At 41.5% G+C, this 25422-nt stretch overlaps 1 protein-coding gene across 6 annotated transcripts in view; it reads left to right on the top strand.

The window, feature by feature from the left end:
* NEK6 (NIMA related kinase 6) overlaps positions 1-23708 on the top strand; it is a 54058-nt gene extending 30350 nt beyond the window's left edge. For all 6 annotated transcript variants that reach the window (XM_030460979.1, XM_030460977.1, XM_030460976.1 and 3 more), the window contains exons 4-10: positions 218-280; positions 2839-2949; positions 6479-6587; positions 7811-7918; positions 15482-15576; positions 19335-19448; positions 22649-23708. In XM_030460979.1, coding sequence (XP_030316839.1) covers positions 218-280; positions 2839-2949; positions 6479-6587; positions 7811-7918; positions 15482-15576; positions 19335-19448; positions 22649-22759 — 711 coding nt within the window. In that variant the 3' untranslated portion in view covers positions 22760-23708. The remainder of the gene's footprint in view (positions 1-217; positions 281-2838; positions 2950-6478; positions 6588-7810; positions 7919-15481; positions 15577-19334; positions 19449-22648) is intronic.
* Positions 23709-25422: the final 1714 nt, after the last annotated feature.

The following is a 25422-nucleotide window of genomic DNA, read 5'->3' as shown; positions in this document are numbered from 1 at the left end:
CTGCTTAGAATACTTCCTACAAGTTCTAAAATTAATTTTCCCCCATCACTAGCACTTTAGTGGTCTCAAAGTAAAGAAAACCTTGATCTTTCTTTGATCTGGGGATTGTGTATTCACTCATTACAGTAGAGGATATACAAATTGGAAAGTGGAAAGACCAATTTCTTGTTAAAATACAGAATTGTTTTTTGTTGTTCTGTGTTTTTTGTCCTTGAAGATTTTTGAAATGATGGATGCCAAGGCTAGGCAGGACTGCATTAAAGAAATTGATCTCTTGAAGGTAAGAATTTTTACAGTCTGTTTTTTTGTTTTTTTTTATATAAAAAAGTCAGTTTCAGGTTGGCAACAGTCATTTAGCTCTTTTGGCAAATAAAGCTTGTATAGCCCACACAATGATCCTAAGACACCATGCTTTCTTTTGCAGGCTAGAATGCTTACATGATATGAGAGTTTGGTCTTAAAGCACATCATACCTAAAAATGGTACTTGAGATAAAGGCTGTGAAACCAAAGAATATTTGAGTGATTAAACAAACTAATGCTTTTTTTTTTTTCTTTTCCTTTCACTAACTTAATTAAAAATGTTGGCAGAAAACCAACCTGGCTTTGTACAGAATTTCCTGGGATTTCTTGTTTTGTTGTGAGCTTTTCACATTTTGTTTCCTTTAGAATAACGTGTGTAGCTTTAGGAAAGCTGGACAGGTGTAGTTTTCTCAAATGAATGACTTATTCTCAATAATTTTAAATTCAGCATTTTAAATGTCATTATATTAAAAGATAAGGCACCTTTCACTTCCTACCTTTACCAATTAAGACAATTGTTCTTGTGTCTAGAAAGTGTAAAGTGTATAAAGACCCAATGCAGTAGTTCAGAGTCTGTTCCACTCTTGCTCAATTTAACTTCTCTCCATCACTGTAGATATGAAGCACGTGTCTGCCTTGCAAGTGGGTTTGGTCTCTGGCCATGGAATATGGAATATACATATTTTTAAAACTTTCTTGCTACTTTTAAACTGGTGTCTAGTATGAAATATTTACAGACTATTACTAAAACAATTTGGTATAAGAGCTCTTCTCTCTGGTTTTATTTTCAATGTAGACTGTTGAGGAATTTGTGAGGGAACTGCACAGACTTGCTGCAGTCCATCCCTGTCAAAATCAGAATTTTTTCTTTTTCGATCAAACACTTCAGTGTGTGTGACTATGGAAAAAATGGGGGTGGTGGTGTGATTTCTAAATTAATTATAATTATTCAAAATTGAATGGAAGCCAAACAAAATTGTACATTACTTCCAGTGTAATTCTGGCTAACAGCTTTAGCTAAGGCAGCTCAGTAATATGGCTGTAATCAGCATGTGGGCTGAAATTTAGAGGAGTCTTGCCCCTCCACGGGCCCTGGCTGGCAGTGCTGCTGTGCATACACATCAGGCATTAACTGCCACCAACTTTTAGGATGCATTAAAGAAGCAGGAAATGTCATTAACCCAAGGTAAAGTGTTTGTCATCTTCTGTGCATTTCAAGATTTGTCAGAAGGAATATGCTTTCCTTCTGACAATTCTGAGACATTTGTGAGAGTCTTTTCTGTGCCACGGACAAATACAATAGTTGCAAAAATAACCCTGGGGTCAATGTATTACTTGAAAATAAGATTGACAGAGTGGAGGGTGGAGGTTTGGCTTATCCAGAGTGCTCTGCCTGGGGTTCTGGGAAAGCAGTGTTCAGTGGTGATAGGGGTGAGCTGGAGCACCCTGGAAGTTGATCTTTGACCAGTGTACCTGAGAGCAGGCATTTAAAAGCAGTACCAACAGAAATGATGGCCTGTGATGGTTATTTATTTATTTAAGGCTTGGTCTTGTCCTCCTGATGCCTGCTCCTGGCTCCCTGTAAGGCTGATGCAGCCAGTGCCAAGGCATTGAGAAGGAGAATCTGTCCCCTAATGTGCATGCAGGGAGTAGTGATTAGCATGATGGATCATAACACTGTTTCTTTTGGCTATGTAACCCCAAGAACAGACAGGTTAAGTCACAGCTGTTTAGGAGATGAAATGCTCACTTTACTGTTTTCTAAACTCCCTGCATTTCTAGGAGTACAAGAGAAAGATAATCTAATGTCAAATGAGCAAGAGAGAGTGAATAGGGAAATCTAGATAGTACATTATCTTCTAAGGAATTACATTTTTCTAATTTAAGAAATTCAGACATAAAATATTAAAGCAGAAATTCTAATTTGTTGAGCCTGTTTCTTAGTTTAGTCCTGTGAGTGAAGCACAATAATCTGAGAAGATGGAAATTTTAAAGAAATGCAGGAAAAAGCCCCGAACTAATTAAAATACTGGTTGTTTATATAAGAAAAAGCTGTACTGCAATAAAAAAAAGTAATTAGTGAAGATGCAAGCATAAATGATCAGAAAAAATACTTATGTATGCAATTTGTGCATTATTTTCCTCCATCAAAGTTTTAATTTATTCTGTTCTTATTCTAAGAGACAAAGAGATCTCGGGGAGAACTGTAACCAGCAACTGGGTTGGTTGGCTTGTATTTGACAGGGAAAACACAAATTGTTGCTTCAAGTTTCTTTTGGGACATGGTCTTTTCTGATCTAAACTTGCAAAATATTTAAAAGCATGGTTTGGGGTCATGCTGCTCGTTACTGAAGACAGTTTTTGTTATGCTATGCTAGCAATAAATATTTCTTGCAGATTTCTGTGTGTAATAACCCAGTTTGTAGTTGCACCGGTTGTGAACTTCATTCTGTAATGTTTACAAACTGGTGCAGCTGTTGTGTTTTGGGGTTGTCATTACTGCAATATTGTCAATTTCCTTGCATTCCTTCTGCAGCAACTGAACCACCCAAATATAATAAAGTATTTGGATTCTTTTATTGAAGACAATGAACTTAACATTGTCCTGGAGCTGGCTGATGCTGGTGATCTCTCTCAGATGATCAAGGTAAGGACTTGTCAGCTCTAGAGGTGCTACAAACTGTCAGGATTAGGTGGAAACAGCAGGCAGGGGGTGAGCAGGTCTGTGCTAGAAACTCTTCTGCTCTCTTGTGGGGTTGTACACCCACTGGCTGCATCCAGAGCCTGAGCCAAAGTGTCTGCTGATGGTTTAACCAGGCCAGGCAATGCTGCCTGCCTCTGGTCACTGCTCTGGAAGAGAGTGACTCTCTGTACCATTTGATGTGACGTGTGTTATTTGCAAGGCTAATTTATCCAGTCTGTGACTGATGGGGTCATTTAATTGTTGTTACTTTCACTGTTCTCATAGCCTGTCTGCCACTCAGAAGACATCCGAGAAAGTGTATTGACTTTCTTTGCAATGGGGATTTGGGTTTGAGAAAATGTTTCAAGTACTTGCTCTGCTCTTATGTTGCTCTTAGGAATACTTGTATTGCTGCAAACTAGCTTTAGTTAAGCTGTTACCACCTGCTTTTATATTTTCTTTGACATGTTAATCTTTAGACATACATCCCTTGTGAGAACAGATGTGTTAGATCATGTTTGTTAGCACTCTCAACCTTCTCTCCATGTTTTACCTGTTTTTTTGCCATCATTATTCTGTAATTATCATAAATGAATGTTTGGAAAGTTCTCCTCCTCCTTGTTGTCACAGTTAAAATATCTTATTAACAGATTTGGGTTTTTTGCCAGCAGAGCTATGAGGCACTAGGCCAGAGGCTGTCAAACAAGTTCTCCATTTAGTCCATAGTCAGTGGCTAAATCTTCAGTACCCATGAAAATCTGCTCCAGCTCACAGGAGGGAACCCCTGGGCAAGTGAGCTGGGCCTGGGCATTTGGCAGAGCCCCACAACTCCCCATGCAGCTACTCCGGAGCTAGAGCAATGGTGGGATCTGCCCCCAAGCCCAGGGATGAGCTGATGGTGTCCAAGGTGCCCGTGTGAGATGGTGCCAGGGGTGTTGGGGCCTTAGCTGTGGTGACTGAGGGCTTTGGAGACAGAGCTTGTCCTACAGCCTGGGGAGGGCTTGTGTGTATTTTTATCTTTCATTGTGTTCTTGTGGCTTCTTTTATGTTTTCCCCTTTTCCCAGCAGATCCTGGGAAAGTTACAGTTAGTTTATCTCAGGCTTTTTGTAGTTGCAGTTAAAGATGGAAAACAAGTGAGGCTTGTGAGAGCAGAAGCCAGGGCTCTGATCATCCTGGGGTGTGCAAGTGTTTTGCTTGCTTTTTTTTTTTTTTTTTTTTTAACCTTAGCTTATTAAAAGTCTTACCAATGTAATGGTGTGATATCCTCATAAGATGTGTGGGTTTTTTTGTTGTCTACAGTTCTTAGCTTAAAACATTGAATACTGATAAATACGTTCATTTATCTGTCAGGGTTGGTTATTTAGTTTTTAAGACTGCTTTTTATGTCATTATAAATAGGAGTTAGATTTTCCAAAACATAATTTGTAGATTCCTAGGTTGGTAACTTGAGCAGCACTGTGACTTGCACCCTTCCTACCAGTGCTCCCAGCCATGTTTTACCACTTGTTTATTGCAGGCATGAAGAAGATGCCCTGGGGATTTTTCAAGCTCATATAAATGATGTTTTTCCATTGGAAATCTTGGAATTCCTTTTTTCTTTTTTTTTTTTCTTTTTTTTTTTTTAATTTTTTTTTTAGTAGAGAAATAAAACCAACTTCCACCAAGAGGGAATAAAAATCCCCTCCTTCAGCTGCAGAACTGGGGATTGCCTGCCCATCCCTCTGTCAGCCCCACACCCCACCAGACCCTTGGGATTCGAAGCTCTTGTGAGGATTTTCAGTTTCAGGGAGGTGGTAGAACAGCGGTAACAACACTGGAGGTGTGAGAGTGATAAAAACAGGGACTGTCTTTGTCACGCCCCTGGTGCCTGCATTATTTATGAGGAATTGTAAAGCTGATGTAAGGGAGTGCTGCAGGATAACCCGCTGGAGAGTTGGGACTTTCTTGTAAATGTCAGGCGAATCTTATTGGACATGACATTTAGAAAATTATCACTTGTGGTCTTGCATATCCACTCTTAAATACTTTAATGAGAATTAAATAATTTTATCGTGTATATAACACTTTATCCTTCACCCTCTAATTCCTCTGTGCTCTCTATCAAGTTTTTTGTTTGGAACTGTTGCAATCTGCTAGATTTGCTGCCTGGGGAATTGCATGGTCATGCCCCTTCACAGCTGATCTGCAGAAGGAAATTTGCCATTATTTGAGTCAAACATGAACCAGTAACAGCATTTCACATAAAATATAAAATGTGACAACAGACATCAGATCTCTGTACTGAGAGAGAAAAAGCACAAGATGCAGAAAGGGGCAACAATCAATCCCCTCCCGTTGTTCTTGCTCCTACGTGATGCTGATGGAAATTCTCAAGGGTAGGATGTGAAAGAAGTGCAGCCAGGGTGTGCTGGAAGGCTTCAGAGCATTTCAGATCATCACTATCCAATGACACCACCTCTATCAAAGTACGAGGATAAATCTGAAACCTCTGGAAGCATATTTTAAGTGTCCTTTGTTAAAGCTCTGGATGAAGGATGGGCTCAGTATCTAGCATTGGAAGAAGCAATGTGAAGTCGGGGACCAATAATCCCAAGTGGTCTGTGTTTGGGATGCCTTGGAGGAGGCAGTCACACTATGTGTGTGGTGCACCCACTGCTGTGCATGTCTGAAATGGAAAAAGAGTTGTTGAAGGTATATAATATGTAACCTTCACTGAACTATGCAGCTGGTTATTTGTCCCCATCAGAAGTTGCTCTGGAAGAAGACTTCAGTATTGCAGAGCCATCACCCTGCTGTCCTTCTTGGTCTGGTGTGCATTGTGCTTACAATTATTTTAGCTGAGAGCCATTAGCTCCCAGAGGTCCTGCAGGATCCAGACTCTGCTGTGCTTGGTGCTGCATAAATGTACACAAAACGTTCTTTTTCCAGATCTGTGTGTCTCTTGATCAGCAGTGTCTTCCTGTCTCACTAGAGATAGTTCAGTTAATTTAGTATTCCTATTATGCATGAAATAGAATATATTATTCAACCTGATCACAGAAGAAACATGGATACTTTACCATGCTCTGCTCTGGCCATCTTTTAAAAAGGGGAAACAGACTATCTTATTGTTCTTGAGAGACTGTACGATAATGAATGTTTACAAGATTTTTTTAATGATCTTTTGTTACTTAAGGCAAAATATTTGAGACATTTGTTGTTTTGAGGCATTAAATATGTTTTGCAAGGTAATTAAGGAGATGAATGCTAATTATAATTGGTGTCCATTCAAAAATGTCAAACCTATTTAAGCATATTTTTCATAATAGTTGTTAATTAGTGAACTGCATTTAAGTTTACATGCAGAAAGAAGGAGTTAAAAGCTAATCAGAAGAAAAATCACGCTGCTGCAGATCTGGAAGACATGAGCAACCTGCAGCTGACTAACATGAGTCCAGGAATGAGGCAAATATGTTGCTTTTTCACTGATCTTTTATTTATTTCCTCCCACAGTATTTTAAAAAGCAGAAACGGTTAATCCCGGAAAGGACAGTGTGGAAATATTTTGTGCAGTTATGCAGTGCAGTTGAACACATGCACTCCCGCAGGGTGATGCACAGAGGTAACATTAATTCAGTCTCTTTTCACTGAATAATAATATAATGTTCCAATTAGTAAGCGCCTACATTCAAAAACAATTATGCTGATGTTCAGCCAATGCATGTTTAGAGAGGCTGGAGCTTGCAAGATGGATTTCTCCTTCTGTCTCTTTGCCTCATTGTTAAAGGATTCAGTCCGAAGTGAATGTGGTATTAGGAAGATGAGCTGCTTTGTATTCCAGACACTGATATTAAGTAGAAGTGTCAAACTTGCCATTAGAAAAGTGTCAGAAGTAAAACGCTGAGACTCCTGGACACAGTGAACTCTGAGAAATTGTCTTTGTTATATTAGTTGTGACCTTAGAGAGTTTAGGAGGGGTTTTGTGAGCTTTTCTGAAATATTAATAGAAGTGTGTCCCACACTCTCTTCTCCAATTTCAGCAATTATTTTTTAATCTCTTATCTTAGAACTTTTTGGAACTTTACGCTCTATCAAAAAATTATGTTGCTTTTTTTAGCATAAATGAAATGCTTTGTGAAGAACTTGATCCAGGGAATGCAAATATCCCAAAAGGCACTAATATGAGTCTCTGCTTCTTGTTGCTTCCTTTGAAGCAGTGAATTCTTCTTTTTTTTTTTTTTTTTTTTTTTTTTTTCCCCAGCAATGTGATGTAATTTTTGCTCCCTGATGCAGTTTATCAGTTTTACTGAATTGGGTCTGTACTTAGTGGCTAAAATTTGGAGCCTTGCATGGTGAGCCCATTTTGAACATGAGGAAATAGCCTCACTAGTTCAGTCCTGATGTGGCTGCTTGAAAAAATGGGTTTCTTATAATTGTACACCCCATGAATAAACTGGGTTGTACAAAGCCCAGAATTCATGTATATGTGGGACAATAATTTGTGCTTGGTGTGACAGGACCATGGTGGGGACTAGTTTCCTGTAGAAAACAATAATTTCCAAAGAGAATCAGACTTATTTCTTTGATTTCAGTCCTGAATTCTGCTGTGCTGTTTCCTACAATTTCCCCTCATTGGTATTTCTTGTGTGCTGGGAAGTATACTCTGATTTTTGTGTATGTGCAGAGCTTGAAGTCTTGGAAGATTCAACCTATCAAAGCTATAAAGAAACACGGTTCTGCTCGAGCCTCTGTTGTACAGAGAGTGCTCCAGGCTATGTTTCTATTGCAGTATTACAACCAAATAACCTTTTGCAGCTTTGACCTTTTACCTTTTTCTTCTTGCAGACATAAAACCAGCCAACGTGTTTATAACAGCCACAGGGGTGGTGAAGCTGGGAGATCTTGGATTAGGCCGGTTTTTTAGTTCTAAAACCACTGCAGCACATTCCTTAGGTAAGATGGTACTTGCATGGTTGACAGCTGTGAGTTCAAAAGCAATGGTGTCTGTCCTCTTACTGTGACAGCAGCTTGATGCAGATAGCACGTTTTCTATGATGCATATCTTATTAATAGGTATTTTTTGTTGTGGGGTTTGGTTTTGGTTTGGGTTTTTTTCCTGGAATGTCTGCCCTGGTAAGTGTCTGATTTATAGCAAATGTACCAAATGCAGTTTTTCCACTCTAAAAGGCACATTTGCCTGCAATCTGCTTACTGGAACTAGGTGTTATGCCACCACACTTTTGGCAGATGCATGTCAGCTGCCTTACCCTGAACAGGGGTTGTGGCTGTCGTCTGAGGTGAGGGAAACATTCAAAGCTCTGGCAGTTCAGGTGTTCCAAAAAGGGACGTCACCTAAAACTGAGCTTAGGCTTGGAGATCCATGTTTTCTAAATATCTTCTAGGTATCTCAAGGCTGTTTTCCTGCTCTTCTATTGGTGCAGCTAATGGTTCTTGCCCAAGTGTGCTATGTTGCTTTTATTCTTACTGAATTGTTTCCTGTTTTCAGACTGTCCTATGAGAGAACACTCTGAATTTGTACTTTGCTCTGCTTTAGTTCATCCCAATTTGTTACCCATAGAGGCATAACTGTTGCCACAATGTTGAACAGAACTAGAGCTATTGGCTTTCTTGCAGGGCTTCACTTGAAGTAACCTACTCTGACAGGGAACTGTTTTTCTGACCAAGTTTGCATCCATTGAGTAGGTTCATTTAGGCAGCCTGAAGTTTGTTTTTAAGTAAAGTTCTCTAAGCCTTTGATAAAAGCATTACAGTTGTGATACATGTTGCTTCTGTGTCTCTCCCTCTTGAAGGCTCTTACCTTGTGGGGAAAAAAAAATCTTTTGTCTTTGTACTTTGTGGACCAGTCATAATGAGGATTATTTGTTTATTGTTCTTTCTATATTTTACAAGTAGCATGATGGTATCTCTAACATTTTTCTGGGAATTGCAGCTGACTATTTTAGAGCACCTGGCTTCCCCCCTCACTTTTGCTGTAAGCACTAATACACTGCTATGGGGAAGTGTACTCCATGTACAGGTCATTCTTTAAATCTTATAGTAGAAAGTATTTCATAATATTGTCTGCAGCCCCTTGAAATGTGGCTGATTTTCTGGTTCTATTGATGGGTCTCAGTTTTTTAAGTAACAAAGATATTTTTGTGTTAGAGCAGTGAGGGAACTTTGTCTTTTAGTGCAGTATTTGAACTCTTGGTTTTTTTAAAGTTTTGTCTTTGTGCAATTTCCTACACTGTGTGAGTTTGGCTCAGTTGTTTCTTATATGTGTACAAATGTAATTGATAACCATCAACAGCACTGAGCCTTCTCAGTGCACAAGGAAGGAAGATACAAGCCTTGTTTTCTCTGTGACTAAAAAAAAAATAGGTATTTGTACAGTTTACTATCATAAAATATTAAATTTCCCTTTGTATTAAAGGCAATATCCTAGGATATGTACACACTATATTTAATGGAGTAAAATAAATCCTCTTTACAGAAAGTTACAATCACATCTTCTGAACAGGCAGAAATATGATCACGTCTAATTATATGATCTTATCTAGTTTGACTGCTGCACTTATTATATTAATAAGAATAAATTGGAGCTTGGAAACTGGCTGCACATGTAAGCCAAGCTTGTGACCTTTACAGGGGTTGCTCTCTCTTAATTGAGAAAGCTCGTGTAGGAAGAGTTAAGCCTCTTCTGCAGGGAGCTCTCCCTTCCTCAAACCAACAGCACCCTGGAAAGAGGTGAATAAGGTGCCAGACACTAAGGGAACAGCTGGAGACTGTGTTGTAGTGTGGGAGGGATGGACCCACCACCATTTCCAACAGTTCTTGTATCCAAGTGAACAGAAATTTTTCCCAATCAAAAAAATACACAGACCTGGAGCTTTTTTGTGTTTCCTGATAATTTGCCAGCCATACAGGTTTCATAGCAGCAGGAATTCTACTGGTCTTGGTTTTGGTTTAATTAAGACATTTGTTTAAGTAACCATGAGTGATGAGCACCCAGCACCCGGGAGCACGGTACTGGTACAAGCGGGGCTGCCACGCCGGGCGCTTCCCGGAGCCGCGTTGCCCCGGCAACCGCCCTCAGCCATCATTTCTCTGGCTGCTGACCCATGAATTGAACGTGTGGCTTATGCAAATATATTCATCCAATTTTTTTCTTCTTTCTTTGTATTTGCTAGCATCAGACTGGCATAAAAGGGCATTAGGCAGTACCACGACCCATCTGACAGGTGTACCACCGGGCTGCGGCAGCGCGGCCGCTGCCGTGTCAGGAATGGGAGCCATAATTAGCGCCAGGAACAGAATGAACGTCAGACGAATTACCAGGCAGCAGATCATATTTGTCAGGAAGAATTGCATACATAAAAATTAAGTGACAGTACATGCCGGGGTAATGAAAGAAAAATGAAAGATTTGCCCATACACAGCTCGTGAGATGCAGGCGAGCGCCTTGCTCCCAGCCACGGCGGGGTGCCTGGCATGGCTGCGGGAGCATCACCAGGGCAGCAGGCAACCACAAGGCAGGGAAAGCTTACTATTTTCTTGAAAAACTTTACTGCCTCTTCTTTTGCAGTTTATAACACAAGCATTCATAGTCTCCTTTTGAGTGTGTCTTTTTTTCATTCATATGGTTGTTTTTTCCCCCAGAGGAGCCATGAGATACCTGTTAGACAGTATTTTGATACAGAAAGTGACTGTACTTAATCCAGGGCTTTGCACATGGTAATGATGACATGGCATCTGGATGCTGGAGTTTGGGTCTGTGACCCCGTGCAGTTTGGGTTGATTTTGTAAGACCAGTGTGTGCTATGTTTCCAGGTGTTCTCTTTCGTTCAAGATTTAATAGTGCTACAAGTATTTTTTGTGTCCATTATTTTGTAGATCTCTGAGGTGAGCATCCAGGGAAATATCTTGTCAGTTAAAGCTAATTCTCATATTCTTGTTAAAAAGTTAGTCATTAACTCCACTATAAAGTCTATCTAGTTATAAAAAAATTACAAATAGTAGAGCATATTTAAAAACTGCATGAACTCTGGAAAACTTCACAGTAAGCTGGTAGATTTTCACTAGTAGCTGTAATAAATAGAGAAGCACTTGGAAATATACCCCAAGTAATGCAGATGTTCAGAAACAGATGCTTGTGAACTAGACTCCTTTTAAATAATGCTGCAACTTTTCTTGGTAACCTACAACCATGTCTGAAGAGATGAGAGGTGAGGATTGAGGACTTCAATTTTCAAGCAGATTTGCTTCCCTGCTAATTTTGTAACACCAGATGTTATTAAAACATGCTAAAATATTTTCCTCAACTAAATGTATGTTCATGGAATATGCAATGGTGAGTCGTACATGTTGGAGCTAAGCTGCAAGAGATACTTTTATTTTTAAAACTGAGTCTTTAAAAACTGATTTTTGTTACTCAGGGTTGGCATCTTGGGTTTCTGAGCATAGTTCTTTACCTTTTGAATTTGTAATGAGCATGTTTCAGAAATCAGTAGTATTTCAAAACATTGCAAAGTTTGTTTTGACAGGAGTAGAACATCTCTAGAAGGAAGGAACACTTTAATCAGCATCAGCCCTTTGAGGCCCGTGTTGAGCTCTGATATCTTTTGGTTTGAAACTGGGAATATTCTGTAAAGATACAATAAAGGTCAGAATTTGTTAGGTTCTTTCATATTCAGAACTCTATTCCCTGCTGTGAGAAAGAGGAGTGATAGATTCAGAAACAGTGTTCAGCTCAGTATTAAAGATTAGCTGGAAGGTGCTGGTGAAGGCAGAACAATAAAAGCTTTCCTTATCACTTGGTCTGATACTTTGCAGCCAAATATGGCTATGTGGTTTGATTAATATTAAGAGATTCTTATTTTTAATAGCATTTAAAAAACAACCCCACCATACAGAGCCTATTAAAATGTTTGGAAATACTCAGCAATGATTTCAGTGTAATGGGAATCTGCTGGAAGGTGCTGGGACTGCTGCTGTGGGAGGCTCCTCTGGGGTATGTCAGACTCGGTGAAGGAGATTCTGATAGAGCCTCCTAAAAGTCTGAATCAGATTTTTTTCTTGTTTCTGCCTCTGTGCAGCGAAGGGTGATTTCACAGGAATTCCTGATCCCTGGCTCAGCTGTTCTTGTGCAGGGAGCAGCTCTGGATAGAAAATAACGATGGTGTGTCTGGCTGTTCAAATAACTTGGCCACTGTCACGTTCAAAACAGCAAACTCCTCTGATTCAGGCTGCAAAACATTTATAAAATGAGTCAGCATCATCTTCCCTGTGCAATGCAAGCCTTGCTGAGTTCAGAAGGAACGCAGGTCTTCACCTAGGTGGTTCTGAAGTAGATGTGGGAACTTAGCACAGAGCTTGGTGCCTGTGGTTGCACAGGAGGGGGTTAATTCCAGCTATGTGTGAGAGAAAGGAATTTCAACTTTATTTCTGGAATAATTTTGCTGCCTTTTCCTGTGTGTTTTCCTGGTGAAACAAGGGACTCAGCTCCTAATCTACCCTGGAACAATGAGCATCTCCCTAGCTTGAGTGTTGTGGCCATCCCAGTGTGGTTCCACCCATGTGGGTGCTGCAGCTGTGCCTGGGGAGTGGGTCAGGAACCCGGTGCTGCTGGGGTGTGCTGCTGCTCCACTCAAGGGTTTTGACTTTCAGAAATAGAATGAGAAGATGCTTACTTCTATCACTATCTTCTCTACTGTTTTGCCACCTTAACTTCAAAGGCACTGCTCTACCAGTTGGTGATTAATATTGAATCTGAACAATATTTAGTGGTTTTAGCAGGCCAAAAACCAAAGAAAGTTTCTGATTAATAGTCTCTGATTAGACTATTCTTGTCAAATTGACTAATGTAATGCAATGGTGAGCTCTGACTGATTGCACTGGAAGCCTTGTGCGGTTTTCTAGAAGATGCTCATTACAGGAGATTCCCACGTGATGTTGGACAGGCCATAAAGAGAATTGGGCTTGTCAGTCTTTTATCATGACAGTTATTTAAAAATTAATGCATCAGTTTTGAAAAGCAGAGACCTGCTTGTTCGTGCATTTGCTGACAACACTACAGTAATGATAGGTAAATGTGCAAAGTAGACTTCATAAAATCAGCTCAGGCATGGGCTGCTCCACAAACCTATTAATAAAATGGAAGAGACTGTGCTCTTTCTGAACGCTCAGAAAACCAAAGTGGGACCATGATGCGCTCACCCGTAGCACAAGTGCTGTCATTCTGCTTTGATCCGAGGTCGCTTTAAGGCATTATCTGAAACGACAATTTTAGCTGCCAAGCAGACCCCTGCTAACGTGGAAGGCAGGACCATAACTTTAGAGCCCAAACCAGGACAAGCCCACACATTGTTATTTGCTCTGAGCTTGTCACGCAGTGACCCAGAATAACTGATGGCAAGAACAGCTATGGCTGGAGGCTGCCCCTGGCACCAGCTCGCTGAGACGAGAGGACTTCAGGGAGCAAGAACGGGAATGATCTTCATGTTCCCTCCTGCCAGTTGTGTGCTGCTGTTTGCCTGTGCTCAGCTCCTGTCCTGGCTGCCAGGGAAGGGCTGGCAGGTCTCCTGCTTCATCTGCTCAGGGAACATTCCTGGCAAAACTGAGAAAAGCAGCGGGTTGAAGGTAGGGAAGTTCTTGCACACTGATGCTCACTGGGGACTTCCGAAACTGTCTTCAAGAGCTTCACATAATGAATCACCACTTCTTCTGTAGCTGCATGTTTTTAAGCAGGGAAAATGAATCACTGGTATTCCAACCAAGTCAGTTCTTGTACAGAAATCTGGCAGTTGTGTGGGAATTACTTGGAGAGCTGTGCTGTCCCTTGTGTGCATCTTGCTTGCATGTGGGAGAGATCCATGGAAAGCCTTGCTGGGCTCATTGAATGAGTCCTGTCTGCTTTTGGTGTTCTGTGAAGTCACTCTGCAGTTTGTTAAAAATTATGAACTATTTAAAGAACTCTGGTCACATCCTTACACAGGTCTTTCACTGGCTATTAAAACCAGCCAGATCTAGGACAAGGTTAGTTTGGCATTCTCCTAGGCTGGATATGATATTACTGAGCATGCAAGTATAATAATAATCTCCATGTGCTATTTTTCTTGTGTTGTAGCTGGTGTAGAAGTTGCAAAAATAAAGTTTTCCATTAGGATACTCTTCACCTTGCAAGTGAAGTTATTTCTTACTTAAATGACTTGCAAGCACAAGCTGAATTTATTGTCTAGGGCAGCTGAAAGTCATGGGGGACCATGGTGTGGACTAAGCTGGAGGGGACCCTGAAGAGATTTTGTTTGGGATCACACTGACAGCAGCAGCTTTGTATTGGGTCATCTGTGCACTTAGTGGGTGTTGATTTTTGCCTTTTGAGAAGCTGCTTTCTACCCCAGAACTCGTTTGTTTTCTACAGTGTGCAAACCCTTCTTAGGAACACTGGGGGACAGTGGTGGCTGGTCATCCCCTTCCACTAACACCATCCTTCATCTGCTTATTAGTTTTCCACCTGTCTGCAGTCAGCATTTCAAATGGAAATATTGTAAACTGAATGTTACAGGCAAATTAAACATTTGCCATCTTGTGAGGAAAGATCTTTAATTAAAAGAAGGATACACTAGAATGGCAAAAGCAAAAAAAAAAAAAAATTGACAGGGGATAGGCAAGCAGGGGAAGCAGGAGAAAAGAGCATGTAAAGTCCTTGGATGTTTTAATAAATGATGTATCTGAGGATTATTTGATGTAGTTGAGACTGCCAGGATGTCTTGTATTTTCTGAGCCACAACTGAAACTTATTTAGGATTTAAAAAAGAACCTTTTTGAGGTAAGGATTTTATAAATAATTTCCTGTAACTCCTGTCCAAAATGCTGGAGTAAATTTCTTTTGATAAGATACAGACTTGTGAAAGTACATAGAAATCTCACAGCTTCTGATGTGACTGCAAGTTGGAGCAAGATTTCAAAGTTCAGAATTATTATCTTGGTTCTTTCAGAAAGTTTCTGAATGTTGTCTGGTGCTGGGCTTGTTGCTTCCCTTCCTCTGCTGCAGTCAGTGGTCACCTGAACTGTCCCATGGGGTCACTGCAGGGTCACCATCACCAGCTCCTGTTCCAGCTGAGAGTGTCCCTGACACCAGAGTTGCAGTGTCCATGATGCTGAGTGAACCAGAGGGGAGGAGGAGGATCCTTTGCTATTGCTCTGTCTCTCTGAGACACTCTGAAGGCTCTTGGAAACCTGGACGAGGGAGAAAATATCCCTCAAGTTTAAAAAATATAGAAGACACTTCCACTAATGTTCACCTGTCCTCCAGCTCTATATGTGATGATATATTTGGTCCTATGGCTTTGAACCCATGATTTGTTTCCAAATTTTTGTGTCAGTCTCTTCTAATCAGCTATCCTGTGCCAAACTGAATCCTTTAGTGAAACTTGTGTACAATGCAGCTGCACAGTCCCTGTTTAAGATAATAACTCCTTGTTTGTTTGTTTGTTTGTTTGTTTGTTTGTTTTGCAGTGGGAACTCCATACTATATGTCCCCAGAAAGAATACATGAAAATGGCTATAACTTTAAATCTGATATCTGGTCTTTGGGCTGTTTATTGTATGAGGCAAGTATCTCTTAACTTTTTTTTTCCCAGGTTTGTCTTACCCACACAATGTGGTACAGGAATTGAGTAGGTCAGACTTAACTTGGATTAATTGTTGAGAAACCTTGTGAAACACTAAGTCCTCTTGTGCTGATCATTTGTTTTTTAGATATGAACAACAAAAGAATTGTGCCATAGAGCACAGGACTTGCACAGAGTGATTCAGTAGGTCATGGCAAATGACACATCAGATGTGAAAACTGCTGTAGTTTAGCATGTACCTCATCTCATTTTTTAAACAAACCTTTTAGGACACAATTGTATAAAAAAGTAAATTTTCCCATAACTTGTTGCTGTGGCTGTATTCTGGGGAAGAGCTCTCAGGGAACAGTGTGCCTGCTGAGGGAGGTGACCTGCAGCCCCTGGGGAGCAGCCCTGAGTCACACCAGTGTGGGGTTGACACCACTTAGTATGGCACAGAGTTTCATTAAGGAAAAAGATTTCTCTGTGTGTCTGGCAAAAATGCCAGCACTGGCCTTAGCAGTTAGACACTATATCTGCTGAAGGGAAGATCTACTTTGGTGGAGACACTGGAGCCCAGTGTGGTTGTATCACTGATTTATTCTTAAAATTCCATGAGACAGGAGGGAGAGAGAGTCTGTGAAACACCCTGTTAGGTACTTTATGTATAAACAATATCTGGAAAATTGTGAACTAAATGGAGTGGCTTTGTGCCCACACTCCAGTTCTTGTTATCTCTAGTGAAAGAATTCAAGAGATTTTTAATGATTCCCAAAGCAGCAGCAACATATTGTTAAGATGCCAATTTTTTTTATAAAGGATGGTTTTACTTGTGATTCTTCTCATGAGATCCTGAAAACAGGAATTGTGCAGTGTAGCTGTACTGCCTGGGTTCTTCTGGGGGCCTTTGAAAAGGAACTTGGAGACTTCTGTGGGAGCAGGGAGAAGGAAATCTGAGCTCCCTGCAATTCATACTGCTGAACAGTTCCAGGTACTCTTCCTCTGTTGGTCCTAAAGAGGAGTTCTCAGTTTGAGGCTTTGCTGAGTACAGGACCTTGGGCCAGATGTGGTGTCTGGTTGCCAAGTCTCTCAAAGTCACCCAAGTTGCCACCCCTGCTCCTTTGCTGCTGGAGCATATGGCTCCTCTGCCAGGCTGCTCTGAGTGGTTTCTGAGGCCGAGCTCTGCTGGAGCTGGGATTCCAGATTTATGCAGAGAGAAATATTTAGCGTGGTGCTAAGACATGTTTTTGTTGCAGGCAATATGGTCCCCTTATGGCACAGTAGTCTTGGTACTCCTTATATTTCAAGAAGCTGATTTAATTGCACACTAAACATAATTCTCTGGTAGGAGTAGCAGTACTATAGTGACACGAAAGATTTGGCATGTGAAGTGTTTTTAAATTGAATTCCTATGTGGGTAAAGCCTTAAATTTGAACAGGAGCTGTGAGATCTTGCAAATTCCAAGGAGGAGAGGACAATTAACAATTTTATGTTCCATAGATAAGCAGCTGCTTGGCTTTTTAAACTTTATAGAATTTGGAATATTAAAAATCAGATCTGTGTGGTTTTGAAGGAGCTCTGTTTTATCTTCACTGATTTCTTGTAATGAGAAAGTTTTTCCATTTGGCTTAAGAGTAAGGAGGGGATGTTTGTTTGGTTATGAGTGACTTTGGATATTTCTCCAGATAGATTGTGTAGATAAGCTGCAGAGAGATTGAATGTACAAATTGCCTTCAGAGACACACGTGTCCACTGGAATCCACTTAGGGAACATTGAGGGCTGTGGGATGTGATGCCACATAGCACCACTTAACTTTGACATTGATAATCATCCAGTGATTTTTATTCAATCTTATCAATATAGCAGTAACTGTCTCCATCCCTCACTTCCTGTAGATATCTGTCAGCAAGATAACTTGGAGGGGATAAAAATAAGTTGTTAATTCCCAGAATATAGCTACAAGCAATGACTTCAGCAGTTCTGGCAAGACGATCAATTTAAACACTAGCAGTGATTCCTATATATATACATTTTTTAACCAGTCATACTGCATGGTGGTCATTTTAAATGCAGATCTAGCTGTCCTGCAGTAATTGCTCTAATCAAAATGTCAGGAGCAAACCCCAGCACAGCATCTGATCCTGTTGTTAGTGCAGGTTGGGAGTGCCTGCATCCCCACCCCACAGACCTGCTGGTCTCACTGGAGTGTGTGTGCCATCTCCTTCCTCTGTGATTCCTGCCTTGACCACCCCAAACCCCACTGTTTCCTTTCCCTTCCTCCCTTTTTGCACATGACTGCTGAACTAGACTTGGAAAGAGAAGTAATGGGAATTGAAAAATCCCTTCCAACCTTATTGGCATTATTGATGTTTGTATTGAAAGCTTGGAGACCTTCTTTAACCTTGATGGCCTTCTGCATCTTCCCTAATGTGCCCATTAGTGGTTTTCTTGGAACAATCATGCATGCCAGGCTTTCTGGTTTAGTTTTAACTGACTGAGAACAGTTTGCTATCAATCTCTAATTGGAGATTAGAGTCTCTAATTGGAGTCTGTAATCTCCTTCCCCACTGATTTGTCCATTATTGTTAGGACAGTAATGAAGTGACAGTGATACCACTTCACCTTTTGCCTTCAAAAAGCTTCCAGGTGGCCCTGAGGAGGGGGCTCCCAGGGCTCCAGCCTGACCTGTGGGGCTGTTCATGAGCTTGTTGGGTGGTTCTTCAGCCTCAGGTCTGTAGGTTGTGAGGAACAGCATAGGATTGCTCCTGGAGATAGCAGGGAAGCCACAGGGAGGTACAGGAGTGCCCCTTCCCCAGCTTCCTGCTCTGTACAGCTGCTAAAGGCAGAGAGGGGACTCTGTATATGGGCAGGAGTGTTGGGGTTCCTGAGGCTCCTTTTCTGAAGCTCACCTGAAAGTGCTGGTTACACCTCCTAGTTGGGAACTTGCAGTGTAAATGGCTTCCCACGTGGTTTCCTTCCTCAGCTTTAAGTATGATACAAACATACTTTTGTGAGGAGTCTCTGCCTGCCCTGGAAGGAATTCTTCCCCACCCCGAGCCTTTTGCTGTGCTCTTTGCTGTGGGAACAGCCTGTTTATCTCAGACATCTGTCATATTTTTGGAGATGGAGAAATACTGGAGTCATAAAGCAGAACAGAAAGAGGAAAAAGACCAGATGGATTAGGAGAGGTTTCAGTAGTTTGGTTCCCAAATCTGTCTGGGATTTTCCTTTCTAAATAACAGATTTCCAGCAGAAAAAGATGTTTGTTTTGAGGTTGGTTTGGTTTTTGGTGTATTGTTTGTTTTGTTGTTTTGTTTTTTTTAAGGCTGAAGAAAATTGCTCATGCTTACAAGACTTCATATTCTAGGTACCGAAATGTCCAAAAATAATACATTTATTCTTAAAAACCATGTTGTCAGCAACAACAAATGAAAGAATATGGTCCCACCTGAGGGAGGCTGAAGCTGTGAGATGTTATCAGAGCAGGTGCTGGAGCTCTGCTGCTGCTGTGGGGACTCCTGGGGTGCTGGGACCTGCCTGGCCCCAGCCCTGTGACTGTGTGTGGAGCTGTCATCATCTGGGAGCAGCTTTGGCTGTGGACAGTCTCAGAGAGCCACATCATCACCTGCTCACTGTCAAAGAACAAAACATGCTCTGCAAATCAGCAATACTAAGGGCTAATAAATCCTTTGCATTTCTGAAATATTTTCTCTTTTGTTTTTTTGGGTTTTGTTTGTTTGTTTTTTTTCTCTCCAGATGGCAGCTCTTCAGAGTCCTTTTTATGGAGATAAAATGAACCTGTTTTCTCTTTGCCAAAAAATAGAGCAATGTGACTACCCACCTCTTCCAGCTGAACATTATTCTGAAAAGGTAAATAGGGAGTGTTTTGCAGGGCAATGTGGTGGGGAGGTGCTGTGAAGTTCTTCCTTGTAGAGGGGAGAGGGAATGTGGGAGGGAAAGCTCCCACATCCTAGGCAGAGCTGGGGGTGGCTGGAGTGTCCTGGGTGCCTGGCTGGCTAAAGAAATTATTGTCATGATGTCTGACTAGCAGCAACCAAAATTAAGACAGAAAAGGAAATTTCTTAATGGGGGGAGTATTTTGAAACTGAATGTCTGTTACACTGGCAAAAGCCAACAGTGAACTGGGGGAGAACCCTCTCCTTTGCTTTCTTTCCTTTAAAATTAGATACCATAAAACAGTGCTTACATTTTTGTTCATGAAATCTTCAGTGTATAAGAAGATGAGGGGGAAGATTCTTTTTAAGAAAAAGAAGGGGAGGAAAGCTGTCTAGTTTTATGCAATAAGCATCTATACAGCAGCTGTATGGGGGCTTTTTCAAGTCTGGATTTTGTGCATATGAAAGTGAGAGATGGAGAGCAGTAGCTAGAGTTTATAAAAAAATTGTCTGTGCATGTTTGCTTGGCAATGTTTCCCTTCAGCTGCAAACACATGTGTTGTTTTTATTCAGGGCCTTTTGAGATGGGTTTTTTAAATTATTTTTTTTCCTTACCTAGACAGACCAGCTGTTTTTCCTCACCTCCTAATTCAGTTTCAGTTCCCTTCTATTTGAAAGGAAATGGCTAATGTAATTTTAAATGTTCACCATATCCTTTGGGGGTTTCCTTTTGTTTTATTCTACCTCAGAGTTCTGAGGAGCAAGAGGCAGGATGCAGGGGAAATACCGCACGCCAATGGAGCAGACGGGTCTGGTCTCCATCCTGAGAGGGACCCTGCACCACACATCTTACATTTTACTTAGTTTTGTACTTGCTGAGTAACTCATGCAACAAGATTACTTGAGAACTGTTCTGGAAAAGTGGATTTTAATTTTTTTTTTCCCCTCCCAAGCCGCTGTAGCAGCATGCCCCAGCCCCATGCAGTCCCCTTTGCCATGCTGCTGTAGCATGCATTGCAGGATATGCCTGCTGGCAGCAAGAATTAGTGTAAGCTGACAGATGTGTTTCCTGTCTTTACAATTACTGTCTGTTTGCTTCCCTCTGGCAGTGCTAAAGAGTGTGTGTAGTGCAGTGATACAATCCAGGGTGAGAAGGACGGTTTAAAGCTCAAAGGCGCCAGGTCCCAGGGAGCTCAGCTCCAGATGGTGTTCAGACACCATTAGCAGAATGCTTGAGGAAGCCTGAGGAGGGCTGTGCCTGTGGCTGGAGCTCATCTCACTGCCTTGGCTGCTGCTTCTGGCTGGAGCTGTAAAGAGCTTCCATCTCGTGACTGTTAGAACATGACTCCTCATGGACAGGACTGGGTTTATTTGGGGTTTTCAGATGCCGTCTGGGGCTGACAGCCAAAGGGGAAGGTGTGGTGCCTTGCAGCCCCCAAGCTAGATAAAGCCTGCAGGCAGGAAAAGGCAGAGGCAGCTGTGGCAGCAGCAAGTTGCACCAGAGGTAGCAGGAGGAGGAGCTGGGATTCCAGCCCGGATTAGGGCCCCGTATCAGGAACAAATTTGACAGTAACCTGGGCATAGAGGCTGGTGGTGCTCACCAAGGTTTGGTCTGCCAGTTCCTTCTAGATGCTGGTGCAATACCTGCACTGTCCTGGTCATCAATAGAAAGCAAAACTTCCTGGGCTGTGTTTTAAGTGCTGTATGAATGGGAACACAGCCACTGGTTGGACAAATTGTACTGGGTAGGCTCTGGTCAGAGCCCGAGAAGCATTTTAATGTGTGTGGGTGTTCTGCTGTGCTCTGTGTGCTCAGGACTGAGGTATGCATTAAATCTCTGGGGTCTCAGCAGTAACAAAGGCAGCAGCCCCTGTCCTCAGGTGAAAAAATAAAACAGTCACAGTAGCAGGTAGGAGAGGATGGGCCCCTTTCCCCCCCCTGCCTCCCCCTGCCTGTGCTGGCTGCTGGGCCACATGCTGCCCTGCAGGAATCCTCCCTGAAACGGGCTCAGGCACAGAGCCTGCTCCATCCAGGGCTGAAACCCTCACAGGGTACATCAAGTGATGCAGCTAAAGCTGGGTGCCTGATAGCTCTATGGTCATGCTTTTAATTACCATTAAAATAATTGGCACTGTGGCTACTGGGAGGATGTGAGAAGATCAGAGGCTCAAGGCTGTTTCTCCCGGTGCCTCAGGGGTATGAGCAGCTTTCAGTGTCTGTATAATTAAAAACTACAATCTTTCATGTGCACAATAAAGAGGGGGGGGGGGGGGGGAAGAGACTTCAGCCCTTCTGCATTTTATTTATTAACCATAATCAATGACCACTCTCTTCTTCACAAAGGTTTTTAGGAAACACTGGTGTCTGACAGCTGTGCTCCAGTATTTTGATACCCAAGTGCTGTTCTTGGGTTAAAAACCTTGACCTGGTTTAGAACCAGGGCTGGTGTGGGACAGAAGTGCAGCTGTACAAGAGAGCTCTGCTCAGGACATGTCTTTAAACCCCTCCTTTTACTTCCCCCTTCCCTCACAGTCCATTGTCACTGGAAAGTCCATCTCTGCCTCTCAGCTCAGCAACTTTTCTGGCAGTGATTTCACTTTTCACCATGCCTCCCCCAGCCCCTGCCTGCCCTGCTCCTCAGACCCCTGCCCTGCCTCCTGCTTCAGGCTCCTCTTGACCACAAGCTGCTGCTCATGGGATCACAGTGGTCATCTCCACTTGACTCCTCTCAAGTGAATCAAAAATCCCCCAGGAATTTTTTTTTTCCCCAAGAAAACCAAACCAAGCTTTGAAACTCCCAGTGTCAGGAGTAAGAGCTGGGTGGTGGTGATGTTCTCTGTGGAGCTGCTCAAAACCACTGAGTGGGGAGCCCCTGGGTGTGTCTGTGCTACCACAGATGTGTAAATGTAAATGATGCTGGGGTCTGTAGATTGAAATCTTTAGTGCTGAAGAGCTGGTGGAAACAAGTTCTTGATGATCCTTTCGTAGGGTGGGAGGGACAGAGGGGAGGACAGACAGATTTGTGCCTGCAGCCTGCCCAGGAATGGCTGCATAAGAAATGTTCCCAGCTCCTGCCCTGGCCTCCAGTGGTTTGTACAAACCACTTTTTGTACTTTTCCAGTAAGGAGTTGGCAGATTCCCTCACATTTGTGTGCCTGTTTTCCTGTCTTTCAGCTGCGGGAGCTGGTCAGCATGTGCATATACCCTGATCCAGATCAAAGACCTGACATTGGTTACGTGCACCAAATAGCAAAACAAATGCATGTTTGGACCTCCAGCACATGAACCCTCTGCAGATGCTCTCAAGAAGCCAGCACAGCTTAAGTCTTACTTGAAATTTTTTTCTCAGATGAAACCAACTGGTGCCTGGTCACACAGTGAGAGGTTGAGCACTCGTAGCAAGATGCTCCATTATTTCTGCAGGTTCTTTGACATGGACTCTCACAAGGTGGTCATGCTTAAAGTGAAGATTCTGCGAGGTATTGCAAGTGATTTTTTTTTTTTTTTTTTTTTTAAGGCCAATAACATGTTACAGATGTAGATCATTTAAGGGTCCTTTCTTAAAACTGTTGTGTGTAATCTAGGATAGCTGATATTAACCAGGGCGTCAGAGCATTTGACACACCCCTCCTATCTTAACTGTAATGTGAACTCTTGAAATAATTCCTTCAGTGAAATCACTTTGTACTAATGTAAGAATTGCCGTAGACTTTGCGTAATTTGTATAACTGCTACTTTGCCTCTTCTGCAAATGGTTACCAGCAAATTCAGTTTTTACTTTGTATATTTTAAAGCAACCATTTATGTGTTTTTATTAATTCCCTCCTCTTCAGACTTAGGAAACGGGAAGGGTTGGGCGGTGGGAAACATTTGTTTCAGTATTTTTCTCTTTTTTTTTTATTGAAAATTGGGAGTATTTTGCTGATGCATTTATCTGTTAACTTGGCTACAGCCAACGAGATGTTAAGCTTGTATCTGGGGGAAAAAAACCAACAACAAAAAAACCATGCCAAATGAACCCAAAACAAGCATTGCTTCTGCAACTGATTTCTCTCCAAACCTTTTCTTCCCCATTTGGCATGATTCTTTTTAGACTACATATTCTTGTTTAAAAAAAACCAGTGTTTATCTAAGCCAATGAGATTTTGGTGAAGATATTGTTACACGTTCAGGTAGGTACTGTAGGTGAAACTTAAGCAAAGCAGTGTTTTAAACACTTAGCAAATTTTTTTTTTTTTAAAAAAGAAGTAAAATGCTTTGTGCATCTAATTCTACACAAGGATCAGCCCCTGCCTATTTAACTGTGAAAGCTCATTTACAGAATGTGAATTTTTATAAAAATCTCAACCTGATCTGAAGGAGTCATTTTTAACTGCATGAAAATTTTCAACCAACTAAATCCGTTCATTGAATCAATGATTTGTTTTGTTGCTGTTGATGAGAAACAAACAGTCACTGCTTTAGGAACAGCCATGGATTCACGTTCAAGTGTTTCCATTTCATTTGCCTGTCCAGAGGATCAGGGCTGCACTCAACCTTCTGCAGCAGGGGGGGGGTCCTGTACTGTTACAGCACTGCAGCCACCTGGGATGGTGGCAAATGCCAAAGTGTAGAGTTGTGTCTGACAGTTCAAATGCAGCCTGTGCCTGTTTGGGGTTTTGTTTTGTTTTGTTTTCTTCTTTTGTTTCTGTTTTGTTCTGTTTTTCTTAAGAAAAGAATACAATCCTTAATCTGGGGGAAATAAGATTAGGGTTAGAGGGTTACATACATATATATGCTTTTAGTGTTATGTTTCTTTTTTTTTTTTTTTTTTTTTAACCTAATTTGCTCTACTTAAAGGAAAACTGCAGTGCCATCTTCAACTACTTCCCATCAACTTTCTAAGTATTTATATAGAGTAGCAAAGGAAAGCTATTAATTGCTGTGATTAATGTTGGTATCATTAATGCAAGGTGCCATTTCAGTGAGTCTTCTCAGCAGAAAGTTGAGCCTGCTGCTCTCATGAGAGATTCAGGAAATTCAAATCAGCATGAGAATGTAGCAGAGGCACCAAACTGCTTCCAACATTCCCAGGCTAACTTGTTTAATTCATACCCAGCTTCCTCAGAGTTCAGGCTGGGGGCTCTCACTTGCCCACTGCAGGTTTCCTTTAAGCCCCAGTGGCAGCTACACGTTCCAGGGAGGGGTGTGCTGCACCTCTCTTGGTGTAACACAGAAAAGGATCTTTGGCTTCCAGGGAAGCTCAGCTTAAATTTGAGTATCTTGAGAAGTCTGGTCACTTTCTTGCTACGTAAAATTTATTAGTGCTTATAAGTAAATGTATTTCAAAAGGTAATTTTTTTTTTGCAATTGTGCATTTATAGATAAATAAAAAAATGATTTACAAAATAAACACTTTTGTTTAAAAAAAAAAAAGTCCAGTATTAAGGAAAAAAAATTTAAAAAGACCAAGACATTGAAAACAATCCTAAACATTTGTGAAACTGTTCCTTACAGCCACCAAAAAATGGACAAACAGCAGTTCTCCTGATGGAAAGCTATGCGTGACCATTTAAGTCATGGTTTTTGTGGGTGTCTGTTGCAGGATGATGAGGGACTGGTACCCACTGACCTTTTGGAGCTGCTGTAGATGCTACACCTTCCCTTTTGATGAAATGAGAAAAAAATTTTGCAGGTGGATTTTCAGCTGGCTTGTCCTGGGTTTCCTCTCCTTCTTAATAAGGGTTTTGTGGTACTGTATCAAACAGTTTGAAATCAGTTTACCTCAAACAGTACAAGCTCAGGGTTTTAGGACAAAAAAAGGTCCAGGTGGAAGTTTGTAGAAAAAATCAGGCAAGTAACTAGACAATTAGTCATGTGATTTAGAAATGAAGTGTGTGTACCAGTGTGGAGGTTGAATCTACTCTGTATCCTGTCTCTATCTACAAAGAAGAGGGAAGAATAAATAT

This window comes from Calypte anna, chromosome 17 (genome assembly GCF_003957555.1).
Source record: "Calypte anna isolate BGI_N300 chromosome 17, bCalAnn1_v1.p, whole genome shotgun sequence".
Lineage (NCBI taxonomy): Eukaryota > Metazoa > Chordata > Aves > Apodiformes > Trochilidae > Calypte > Calypte anna.
Note: the sequence above shows the minus strand (reverse complement) of the source record. Positions and strands in the feature narration are given on the sequence as shown.